The following is a 12,935-nucleotide window of genomic DNA, read 5'->3' on the forward strand; positions in this document are numbered from 1 at the left end:
CAACAGTTGATGAGTTTATGTACAGGTACACATTATGACAACAACTACACTCAAAATGTTGAGCACACTGCCATATCTTTAACCTTCAGCTTTACAATGTTTTTTCCACCCTCCCAGAAAATACATTTCAAAACATCCAAACAATGTCCACACACTTGAGTCTAGTAGAAATTAAAGGGATCTTTTCACCAATAACATTCTGTTTAGAGTTTACTAATGCTTGAAAATAGTAGTAAGCTAACCTCTAATATGTGTAGTAACATACTTGTTTTAAAAATATTTTCTTACAAGGATTTTTGCTGTTATTGTCATTGGAGGAAAAATACAGAATTCTTGCAAATCCAGTACTATGTCCTTCCAGCATCTCAATATACACAATATTTTTCTCATTTTTTAAAGCACCGTGGCTTTGTAAAAAAACTATGCTAAATCAGATTAACTATTACTTTTCTCAATTTTGTATATTTTAACTGTGGGCTTGTCCTACTCTAAATTTTCAATTAATTATATTCTCTTTCTTCCGAGGACATATAATATGCTGTTTCCACCTTATGCTAAGAAGGAATGAAGGAATTCTTCTCCCCCTTCCCTTCCCCCCCCAACAGATTTGATTGGCATCTGCATATAACTTTCATAATTAAAAAAAAAGAATTGCAGGATTGTACAGCAAATTTTGAAGAAATAAAAATAAAAGCATTAATAACGAGATTCTTTGTGCTACTGTCATCATCCATTTTTGAAACTGAGCTTTCTTAGAGCTCAAAATTAAAACCTAGTTCCATTAAGTAATACCAATTCTGCTACTGAATTTAACAGAACCAGGAAATCTTCCCAATCTTTAGTCTAGCGTAACATAACAGTATGTGAGCTGCAACTTTCCAGGGATGAAAGCAGCACTTCCTTCATCAGCTAACTGCTAAGAAATTGCTTCCTCCTCATGTTTTGCAGCTTTGGCATTTCTATGCACAGCAGCTCTCCAGCACACAATTTTTATATATAACCTTTCTGCCGGTATCTTATCAATCCAAACTCCTTCTCCAGTAAAATGGTAAGAATTGCACTGAAGCAAGATCCTTCACAGCTGGATTTAGTAGAGGAGCATTTACCTCTAGATTATTCTGCCTAGTTGGACCCGAGTACTTTTCAACTTCAAAGAATGGGAAAACATGAAGAATTTTGCTTTCAGTACAGCCCAAGGCACAGCATAAAACAAAAAAAAACCATAACTGAAGGTGCAGATGATTCATCACTATGTACTTAAAACTACCTAAAACTTACTTAGGTATTGCAAGTTTGAGGTTTTCCAGTCTGTGTTTTTTTCAAATTCAGAAAACGGGAAGAGTAAGGAACATCACACTAATGGACAAAGCCCTCCAAATCTGCCACATATATCTTGTTGATCACAGAATTACCTATTACAACTGCAAAGCACGCCGGAGTTCTGCCATCGATGGTTATGTTCAAAGAATTGTTACAGCACTTTCTTACTCCATCTGTGACAAAAATTTTGAGTCTTTTGTTTGAAGATTCAAATGATTAAATATAAACTGATGAAAAAAAAAAAACCCAAACACAAAACCAGGAGCTTTAAAGCTACTCTGCCAAATCACCACTGGTTTAATAGTTCTATCTCATGCTATTAAAATGGATAATACAATGTAACAGTTAGTAATGTCTAATTCTCATCTATCAAAACTGAGAGAATATTTGAGGTGTTTGAGTTCTCCCTTGATGTATTCCTAAAGTAACCTCCTGTTAGTGGAATGTGAAGACAGGTTAAACGAGACAAAATCTGACTGTAAGAGCAAAATTAGCAAAGGCACATTGACAAGGTGTCCTTGACTATTTGCTCTTATCATGCTTGCTATAATCATGCCTAGAATTACAGTTACAAAGATGGGTTTTACTTATGAAAAGTTGCTCTTTGGAAACTGCAGGGATATTGTGGATGATGGTACACCTACCTGGTCACCGCAAAAGACAGGACATGCATGCTCTGTGTCTTTAGATAAACATGTCCAGTTGTAGTTTAAGCATTTTTCATTAATGTAACAGTAGTAATATTATACTGTCTTAATAACTAAGTAATGATAAGTAGCATGAAAAATAACTGCAAAATAACTCATAAGCTTCTGTCAACTGGTTGGCTCAAAACAAAGCAAAGTATTCATGCCTGTTAACTGCTTCTCTTGTTTTAGCCCAGATGATTTTGTAGCAGCATGTCCTTGAAAGATAATATGAAATCCCCCATAAAGCATACTCGTCTCATGGCTGAACAAATCCAGAATTATGTCTTAAATACAAAATTTGGTCTTCCTTACCCCATCTCTTTTAAATGTTCTTTATATTAGGCCTTCCAGGAAGAAAACAAGAAACTTGGTTTCCATGGTATCGCTCAGCATATGCAGAATCTATATTTTTGTCTATTATAAAAACGATACTTCACACTCAGTGTGGTACTATTTGTGAGTCATCATAGCCAGATTGTGGGGAAGAGATAGGAGAACCATACAGAAAAGGGAGATATGCATTTATCCAAAATTAAATACTGAGACACATTAACATTTGGGAGAGGAGACTGAGGAAAGGAGCTCAAACATTTCTAAAAGAAAATTATTTCTTCTGATGGAGAATTTCTTGATCTCACCTTTGGCATTTTATCTTCTGAAAATAAAATCCTGCTCTCATTCACTACATCAAGTATGTCAGCACTTAAAACTAGAGGCTGGACTACAAAATTTAGTAAGACTTAATGTTCCAAGCTATTTTATGTCCAGCTACAAGATTACTTCTAGCAAAAAAAGTCAATTTTGATTATGGCATCTGTAAGCAGTATAATATCATGACATTTAAATTAGCAATAGGAATAATTTTGAATGTATTCTTATCTATTTTCCACACTGCATTTTTCAAATTATGAAAGACTTTTATAAAGACCAACAGATGCAAGTTTACTGGCCATAAAAAAATGCCTTGGGAATAGCAGATCTTCTTCAGAGAGTATTTGTTGCTTCAAGTAGATTTAGTGCTGAGACACTGTGGTAGTTAAAGCACAAACAGAGGCTGTTGATAAAGTGGCAATGCATAACAATGTTGTAATGTATTATAAAGGAGCAATTGCCTGCAGTTCATCAGCATGGATATGGCAGTGAAGTTCTGCTTTACATATTCCAGGTACTAAGAATTTTGTAGCAGTGATTACAGGAGGTTCTTCTTCCCCTATAAAAGGAAAAAAAAGTGAGGTTCATTAAATGAAACATTGATTTTGCATTTGGTAAACATTTTAGAAACAATGCAAAGAAAACTTATAAAACCCCTCAGGATCATAATACCATACATCCATGAGGCTGAACTACCATGCTCAGCAACTCCTTATCTAAAGAATTAATACAAATTTTCTCCCCCAGCAGGGCTTCTTAGAGAAGACCCTATCAGTGAATGGACCTAGTAAAGGTTTGGTTGTTGGTACTTCCTCAAAATTTAACTGGTTTGAACTTCAGTTGATGATGCCCAATATGATGATCTCTTTGAGAATCTTTTCTTTGCAGATCAGTAGTCTGCACATGAACTTCATTGAAAGATACAAACAACTGTAAATTATGTGAGTTATGATTTTAATTCAAAATATTAAATCAAACTGTCCTTTAAAGAAAGGAAAAATCTACCTCAAGATGCTAAATGACAGAGCTATTCACTTCTCTTCTGACTAAGTAATGGATAAAAAAAAATAGCCAGAACAGAAATGATACTGTGAATTCAGAGTAATAATTTAGAAATGTCCAACTCTTAGAACAAGAATAAAAGCTAAAAAATTCTATCTACTCCTCTCATTAGGCATATAAGTATCAGGGCTACAAATATTTGGTATGTCTGGGACAGTAAAAAGATTTAATGGGTAGCACTCATAGGCAGATGATGCTCAGTTCTAGATACTGTCTCCGTTGTACCTGTACCTAATTAGGACTGTGGTTTGGCAGAGGGAAGGTTTGAGCGAGCGTCAGTCAGAGTGGTACTTTTGGACAGGGACAGAGAATGAGAAAATGGCAGAACTTATTGTGGTTTCTTAAGATGTTGGAACACCAGTGTTAAGATCCAGCTCCACCAGCTAGTACTATAACGTTTAACCTCTGTAGCTGAAACATGTTAACAACTAAGTATGTGACTTGAGAATTAATTACTGGAAAGACTGCCTCTTTCTTCCAGTGACTCCTTGGCAGCTGGGATACCCAGCTGACAGCTCTGTGATTGAATCAGGAGAGGAATACTGGTAAAGCATTCTTACAGAGAGGCCATAAATTTTAAACTAGCATCCTGCTTTCATCTAACACTAGAACCTTTACAGATATCATCCATAATTTTTCCCTCAAATGTGAGAAAAGGTTATGTTAGAAGATGGCAGAAAATTAAAGGATACAATATTAATTTTGAAACAATAACAGAGTATTTGTGGCTTATGCAATTAAATCAGTAAATCTATATTCTTTCCACCCAAAAAGTTCTCAGGTTTTAATTATTTTGTCCTATAAACCATCTAGCCTATAGATACAGATGCTATATCTGTAAATCAACACCTATATTATCTCCCCCGAAGATAACTCTGGCATCAAAAGTTAATTACGAATTATCTGAATAATAATTTAAAAATAATCCATTTAGCTAAGAGAAAAGTCTACCAAATGAGCTCACTGTCAACACTCATTCAAGAAAGCAGAACAGCATACCACTATTAATATGCAATATTCACCTGTTGTAGCTGCCTAAGGAAAATCTCAGCAAACAGCAGTTTTATCCTATGAATACAATTGCTGGAACATTCCACGCTGATGTAGTTGTGATGCCAGTTCAATGTACCATAACTAGTAAGGTTGGATCAGCTTTTTATATAGCCTGAGGCAATATTTACACCTTCTAACTGTAGGCGTCTAAGCTGGGTATCTATTTCAGTGTCTTCCAAGCATTTCAATTCCTCTACTAAAACCTGTTTGTTCATTCCTCCCAGCACCATGAAACCTAATGTCATTCTGAAACTTGAGTTAGCCACAGTATAGACCATATCCCTAAAGGTTCTAGTATGCGCTGGAGCAAAATAGGATGTCAGTTTTAGATTTATGGCCGTTCTGTAAGAATGCTTCACCATATCACCCTCTTGATTAAACTAAATAGCTGTCAGCTGAGTATCCCAGCTGCCAAGGAGTCCCTGGAAGAAAGAAACAGTTTCTCCAATAATAGGTCAATCAACAACAAGTGACTTTATTAATATAATTTTAGTGAAATCTTACTTAGCTAGGGATCCCCCCGACAATAAGTTAAGGAAAATATTATTTTTTCTAAATGTACTGAAATCTATCTTTTTTACCATCTTTATACGATGCCTACCTTCCTCTGCAGCCTTCTATATGGCTCCTAATGTATTACCTTAAGTATTTTGAGATGGTAGAAATATGCTTACAATAACTGAATGTAATTTTTAAAACACTGCTGTATCTTACCTAAACCTGATGATGAAGAAACACTTCCTGTAATGGAAGAGGTTTCAGTTTGGTCTGTCAATAGTCCTTCCATTAAAGGTAAAGATAATTCAGATGAAGGAACAGACGAATCATAGATTCCAGAATCTCGAGGCATATCTTTAAGATTTGAAGCTTTAACAACATGTAACAATGGCTGAAGAACAGAGCTGCCACCACCTTGATTGTCCTGAGTTTCTATATCTTCTCCGAGGTTTAAGTGCTGAATTATACAGTGAGAGTCTGAATTGCCAGCTGAAATAATATTTACATCTGTTTTCAGGTAAAAATCGCCATCCATCACCTGTTTATTCACCAAGTCATTTAAAACCAAGCCTGAATCAAATTTTTCCATTACAGGCTCCGAGTAATGTAAAGAAGGTGGAGGGAAGGGAATAAATTGTTTCTCAAACCAATCTGGTTCCTGATCGATGAACTGATGCATATTGCAAATGGCAACATAAAGGGACCTCCCCGATTTGCTCCTGAAATAATTCCTTTTACTAATGTTAACAGGAAACACTTCTGAATCCTGTACGCTAAGGTCTCTGGAGTGTAAATGTGAATACAGCTGAGGAAGATTGTCCATGAGTTTGTATTTTGTACTACGATCCAGAATACCAGGGATGTCTCCTTCACAAGAGTAATCAAAGTAGACTGCAATGAACTTGCAGAGGTCATTTGAATTCTGCTTTGCTTGACGAAGCTTCTCTGCAACAGTCAACACAGCAAACAGAAAGAGTTCTCCTTTTCCTGCATCTTTGGTTACCCCTCTGTGTTTCCAGTTCTTTTTTTCAACAAAGTATTTCATTCCCTTGGAACACACAATGATGATAAACTGGGACTCATTTATTTTTTTAATAAGCCACTCCTTCTGACCTTCTTTACAAATTTTTAGATCTTCCCACAAATCTAGAGCCACCTGGAAAAAAAAAACAAAAACATTCTGGTTGATATTCATTATTAGATTATTAGATATTTGCTAGTAAAATATAAATGAGTCATACTCAGTGAGTCAGTTTGTATTTATCTGACAATTGAGAATTAATGATGAGTTTAACTATAGCTTGTTCCTGATGCAAATACAAGCTGTTTTAAAACAGTAATAATTAACATAGCATTGATAGTGGTCAAACTGGAATCAGTGATATTAACTATGCCAGTAGTTATTCACCAAAATAATCACAGCCTCGCGTTCATTCTAAACTTTGCTTGCGGGCTGAATATTTCACTGGGCTAAGGAAGTGGGTGAATTAATAATAAGATAAAAAGGGAAATCTTCCAGACATTTTTTTTTTTTAAAACAAGACTGACACTTATTATCTAAACCCATTTTGCTGCTTATTTATTAAAGAAAAACATACCTAATTATACCTGCGTTACATAGAAATTTATGGAATCAACAAGTAAGAGTACAAAGCCAAGCAGTTGAATGTAAACTGGGTAGTTCCTTAAAAAATATAACCGCTATGGATTTGGTACATAGCAATATCTCTTGAAGAATAAAAAGAACACGGAAAATGTGGTTGGACCAAGTAAATTACTGTTTACTTATCTGGTCAAATTAGATATCATCAATCCACAATAAACAATGTATTGTACCTGCCTCAAACAATTTAACCATTGTATATCTGGGTCCATAATGTGCTGACTATAATGGAAATCCATATTCATTTATCATCTTTTGCCTATTAATGAAGTCTGATGCCAAGAATTTTCATATCTAGATACAAACATAGTTAGTGCCTCTAACGTCGAGTCCTTTCAGTTAGGACACAAAACAGCAGCAGCTTATCTCTGACAAGAAAGCTCTGAAAATTTTATCATAAGAGTTGTTTAATTTTGTACTTTTTCTAATTTTCGTAACATTCTACATTGTCTGAAATACCTGTGACACCAACATGAAGGACACACCACTTTATCTCATGAAAGAATGAGCAGTAGAATAACAGAAAAAAATAGAGATGCAAAAAACCTTTCCTAACAGACGCATATCAAAACCACTTATAAAGCATTTTTCCAGAGAACAAAATATTGTTGCTCTGCTTTATCACCCATAACAGAGAGGAAAACTTTGCCATGTCAGAAGGCAGAGTAGCTGGATGCCTAGAACACAAGGACTCATAAAAACTGTTACCATGGTGTCAGCTACAGGAAGAAAGTGATCATGCCTGAAGCGGTCAGGCAGCTGGACCAGATGATCATTGTAAGTCCCTTCCAGCTGAACTGTTCTAATCTATGCATGGGGAAGAGAAGTCATTTTACAACTACTTGGGAGATATTCTGATAAAGGTACAATGCAGATAAGTTTTTCTTTTGTGTCTGTTTTTGTTTCTGTTCTTCAAAACCCTGTCTGATCTGCTATCTGAGAGAAACGATTTTTAATATGGTCAAGTTATTATTTTAAATGGCTATTAAATGCCACTGGTTTTGTCCTTTATGAGAAAACATTCCAATCCCACATGAAAAGTACTTGTGCAACTGTTCCATTATGCATTAAGCATCACATTTTATATTAAACCACAGATTTAGTAACAACACACATTATTTCTGTATGCAGATGCTATCAATATTTTGTTATATAAATCTTAAATGATGCCTGATACCATGTATTCCATGATACATAGTTACAGCAGTAACAGCTCACCTTAACACTATTCCAAAGAAATATGGTGTAGCAGGGCTAAAGTACACCTCTAAAAAGAGGATTCAAATAAGTTACTTATAAAACACCTTACCTGAACCATTTTAAACAGGAATAAATTGTGAACAACCCCTCCAAATATGAGGCATCGATTATGCTACTGTGTTTGGCCACTAGAGGCCAGACTTGCTGTATCATTGAAATACGGTTCCCCTTCTTATCTTTCAAACCTCAGTGGCAGGATTAAAATGCAGCAAAAACAGGCTAACAATTGTCTTGCCTTTTTACAGTTGAACAGTGAAAGACTAGCCACCTATTGATTATATTTTAGAAAGCAGTCTGAGATTCTAAGCCTAGTCGTTCAAAGTAACAATTTGAGTGTCCTTCTCACAGCTTTAAATAAAAAACAAGAAAAAGACATGCTTATTTTACAGCATTAGTGGAACAGAAGGGAAATTAAAAAAAATTAAAATTAATACATAGTGTCAACAACTAATCCTAACTACAAAGTTTTTGGTCTATGAGTAGTTTTAATAGATTCAGCTACTTTAAAATTCCAATATCCTTAAGGATTCCTAAAATACGTTTTATATCAGGTAGACACCAATACCTCTTTGTGGCTGCCGACTATAAAGATGCAAGACCTACTAAACAGAAAAAGCAGTTAATATGGAACAAACTAAACAGAGGTGAATGAAAGTCCTGGAATCAATGCGGTATGCATTTTCCACTATTCTGTTTTGGTTAGGGTTTTTTCATGTGTGTGGGTTTTTTTGGTTGGTTTTGTTTTGGTTTGGTTTTTACCACAGGCTATGATCTGTTCCTTTCCCTAAGTAAAGAAAATGTATATAGCCAATGTTTAGAAGAATAATGAAAGTTATCTCTGTGGAAAGGAGAGACTGAAATCACTCATTTTCAAGCACATACTATTATGAATTTCGGGGGTGCTGTTTCAGTTAAGGAAACCGTTTACAGAAGAAATGCTGAGTTTACCTCACAGCCACAGAAGTCCTGCAGAAAATAAGCAAAGCACTGGATGACGTTAATGTGTTTCTGGCAATCTTTACTGGAATAGCAGATGAACACTTTTGGCCGGGGACGAAGTCTTTCCACATGGAGACCTGCAGCATATGCTGAAGATTCTGAGCTCTCCTCATCTAGATGGGAATATATATTTTCTAAATTGGAAGAGAGAAAGAGAGTTCGCACTATAAAGCTTGGGTTTGTTTTTTTTTTTTCATAACTTTTGTAGGGTGATTACTAATGCATACAGTAATGACCTTTTTCAAAAGATATTTCTTTCCTTTCCAGCCTGAAAAAGAAAAGTTGCACGCACTCTATTTATCCAGCTTATGAGTTGCTACGTACGTGGAACACACTTTGAAAGTGAAATGTGCAGTTATTACTGTACAACTCAGAAAACTTAAGAAAGACTTATTTTATAAATAGAATGAGGTTGTTTCACCTCTATCCAGTTTCAACAGTCTTCACCTCTCTGTTCAAATATTACAAGCCTTAAAGATGTACCATCACCAAGAGTTTGCTGTAACAGTGTTTTATTTTAAAAAAAAAACACAACACAAGCCAGGTAAGAATATTAAACTCCAGGTACACAGATACCTTCAGAATATCATACAGTATCTCTCTGGTATATATATATACACACATGTTTGGGCATTAATTCGAATTAAAATCTGATTAATTTAAATCAAAATAGCTGTTAGTGTTTCTTTCCTTGTATGGATGCTTTTATGCTGGAACATAAAAGTCTGGTCTTACGCCAGACATTCAATCTAGTTCTACAGTTGATTGAGCTAATTTGGAACTAAGCACAAGTATTTCAAAATACAAATATCCACCTAGGGATTTAATTTAGAACAATTCATCAGGAATAACTATTCTGGAACATCTCTCTCTGTAGACAAATCCTTAGTGATTTGTCTGGTCTTTTTGTTGGAACTGTGCTAGCTGTGAGCAAAGGGAAAGCTACAGAAGACCAGAAGGTAAAAGGATTTAACCCAGATGGCATATAGCACTTGCAGTATACCTCAGTGCCAAAATTCAGATGGATAACACAGATATGTGAGGTTTGGGGACATAATCTCTTTTTCCATATTCATGAAACCACATGATCCCTAGATTCTACAAAAAATGGCAATTGATTTTTAACATCTCAATGTATCAAGTGTGGCTTGCCAGCTCCTGGACACAGAGGAGACAGAAGTCAGCAAAGAGGGATGGAATCTAGTTTAGAGAAACATCTGCAAGTAAGTCTTAGAATGAGTAAATTTAGGAAGATAGCTTAGGATGAAGTGTAAAGGCAACTTCCAGGAAAGTGAACAAATCTGGAAAAATAGACACAGGTAGTATTCCAGACAGTGCTGAGAATTATACTGGTATCACATGGGCTTACTTTCATTCTGGTTCAAAATAAATATGAATTGGACACTTCTGAATGAAATAAGGGAATCTTTAAAATATATCCATTTACAGATCTGTTTGTATTCTACATGGTCATGGAGTACTTTCACAAAGAAAAAGAAACCCAAAACCAAAAATATTTCCCAACAGCAATTTTGTTCTCACCTTTCTACAGTGAAGTCTTGATTTTTGATACAATACTTTCTATGGCAACAAAAACCATCGAGCACTGGTTAAGAATTTGCTACAAGTTTCAACACACACAAAAACTGTGGGGAGGAAAGAGAAAGAAGTAGAAAAGAAAAGAAAGCTCTTCAGATAAAGGTATTTCTGGAATAAACCTGAAGACTTCTTTGGTTGCAAAAGTGCATCTTTAAATGGAACTCTACATTGAATAAAGCCTCTTACCTTGCTGCTTCTTGCGGCACATCACTGTGAAAAGCGTTGCAAATGCTGAAATGACAACTAACGGGACTGTAATGGCAATGGCTCTTATCGGTCCAGCCCACGGAGAATGTACTTTGAAAAATAAAGCAGAATTAGCCATATGCAAATAAGCTATATTACAATTATCTAATCAAATTTTCACAGTGGACATGTAAAACTGCTGCAGTACACTATTATCAGGTAATTATCAAATATACAGTAGAATCAAGCATCATGTTCTGCTCCATTTTAAAACGGTTTTATGCTGATTGCCCCCATCACCACAGCATTAGAGAGACTAAAATAAGTAACAAGTGCTGCATGCCAACTCATACCTCTCCCTATGAGAAGAACTTTACATAAGGTATGCAATAGTCATTTGGACCTGACAGATTTTTGTTGCAGGGTGCTGAACTAGCCACTTAGAAAGAACTGTCTTCCCGCACAGATTACCTTTAGCCATGTGCATTAGGATTCAGTCCATTTTGCCCGTTGCCTTCATCGGCGGCTATGTTTTGTGTCTGCAGTTACATTCTGAAATGCCTATTTAGCTTCTCAATAACTGGTCTGACACATAGACATGCTAAAGCATTCACCTGACAGGTTTTCCAGACTGCTCGATTTGATTCCAGGGCTGAAGCACACAGGCAGGTAATGTGTTTAGGCTGCTCTCACAGTTTCATTACATTATTTCCACACTACCGCATGCATCAGTTGTATGCAATTAAGATACAGGCTATGATTCTTCATATCCATAGATACCAAAAAAAATCACTTTTCCCCAAAGATTTCCAATGATATATTGATCTAACCTGTACTAAATATAAAGGTACAGAGATGCAGATGTGTATGTACAACTGTGCATGTCTACTCGCTTTATTAGGTCAAAAAAATCACAGCACAATCACCTCAGTAGTCTTGATTATGGCAAACAAACACAGGTTAAATCGAGATTTATTTCCAACATAATTAAAACAATCTAAATTAAGAAAGTAAATACTGTATACTGTTTAAAAACCAAAATTCATACCTGGTTTTAGTGCATAGTGCATTGTTTTCCTTGTTGTATTAGTGTCATCAACCAGCTTTGAAAAGTAAAAGTTGGATTTTATTTTGTGGAAATTTAATTTCATTTATTTTCTGCAATATGTGAACAACTATAACAGCTTTCATGACCAAAGATGAAGAAAATTACCATTCAAAAAGTTAAAATTACAGAGCACCATGAAGTAGTAATTAGTGAAATCACTTGTCTTTGTTGGTACACAATTTAATATTGTAATATTAACTTTCGAAGTTCACATATTGTCATCATCAAGAGAAATACACAGCTTTTAAGTATAGCAAAATCTGACCAAACTACAGAATTCCAATTAAGAAAAATAAAAAATAAAAATCAAAGTTCAAGAATTATGCAGGCCCACAACTTTACTCGAAGGCAGATGAAACTGCTATGCACACAGGGAAGCAAAGCTATGGAAAGGTCAAGAACATTCTGTCTAAAAACCTTTACTTGCCCAAGGTACTTTAGTAGGGATGCCTGAAGGCCAATTTTACCATAGTGTGACTTGAAATACTTTAATCTCAGTTGAATTCTCCATTACTATAGTCATTTAGCTGTTGTACAAATGACTATTTATAAATATTACCTCAATTATATAATCCCCTGGAGATACATTCTGAAGAACACAACTTGTAGTATCTGTGTTTTGCTCCTACATCAAAGAAAGAGAATACTTTGCAAGCCATTCATACACTTTTAAAACCTAATAAAAAATACATTTGCATTGATTTTGCAATATACAGTGCTTTCCTGTATTAAGACACCTTAAACCAGCAAAACCAAGTCTCTCCACTCAAATATGCAAGGACTACAATCCTCTGCCTGCAGAACTAAAATATGATTATCAGAAAAAAAAATCTTAAAAGTTTGGTCT

At 35.3% G+C, this 12,935-nt stretch overlaps 1 protein-coding gene across 1 annotated transcript in view; it reads right to left on the bottom strand.

Moving 5' to 3' along the window:
- Positions 1 to 2,043: 2,043 nt before the first annotated feature.
- Positions 2,044 to 12,935, bottom strand: part of IL17RD (interleukin 17 receptor D) — a 40,088-nt gene continuing 29,196 nt past the window's right edge. Inside the window, exons 8-13 of the mRNA XM_009895744.1 lie at positions 12,648 to 12,713; positions 12,029 to 12,083; positions 10,981 to 11,091; positions 9,145 to 9,329; positions 5,490 to 6,429; positions 2,044 to 3,219 (exon numbers count right to left, since the gene is read on the bottom strand). Of these exons, the coding sequence (XP_009894046.1) occupies positions 3,104 to 3,219; positions 5,490 to 6,429; positions 9,145 to 9,329; positions 10,981 to 11,091; positions 12,029 to 12,083; positions 12,648 to 12,713 (1,473 nt within the window). The 3' untranslated portion in view covers positions 2,044 to 3,103. The remainder of the gene's footprint in view (positions 3,220 to 5,489; positions 6,430 to 9,144; positions 9,330 to 10,980; positions 11,092 to 12,028; positions 12,084 to 12,647; positions 12,714 to 12,935) is intronic.

The sequence above is a fragment of the Charadrius vociferus genome, unplaced genomic scaffold (genome assembly GCF_000708025.1).
Source record: "Charadrius vociferus isolate BGI_N301 unplaced genomic scaffold, ASM70802v2 scaffold512, whole genome shotgun sequence".
NCBI classification, from domain to species: domain Eukaryota; kingdom Metazoa; phylum Chordata; class Aves; order Charadriiformes; family Charadriidae; genus Charadrius; species Charadrius vociferus.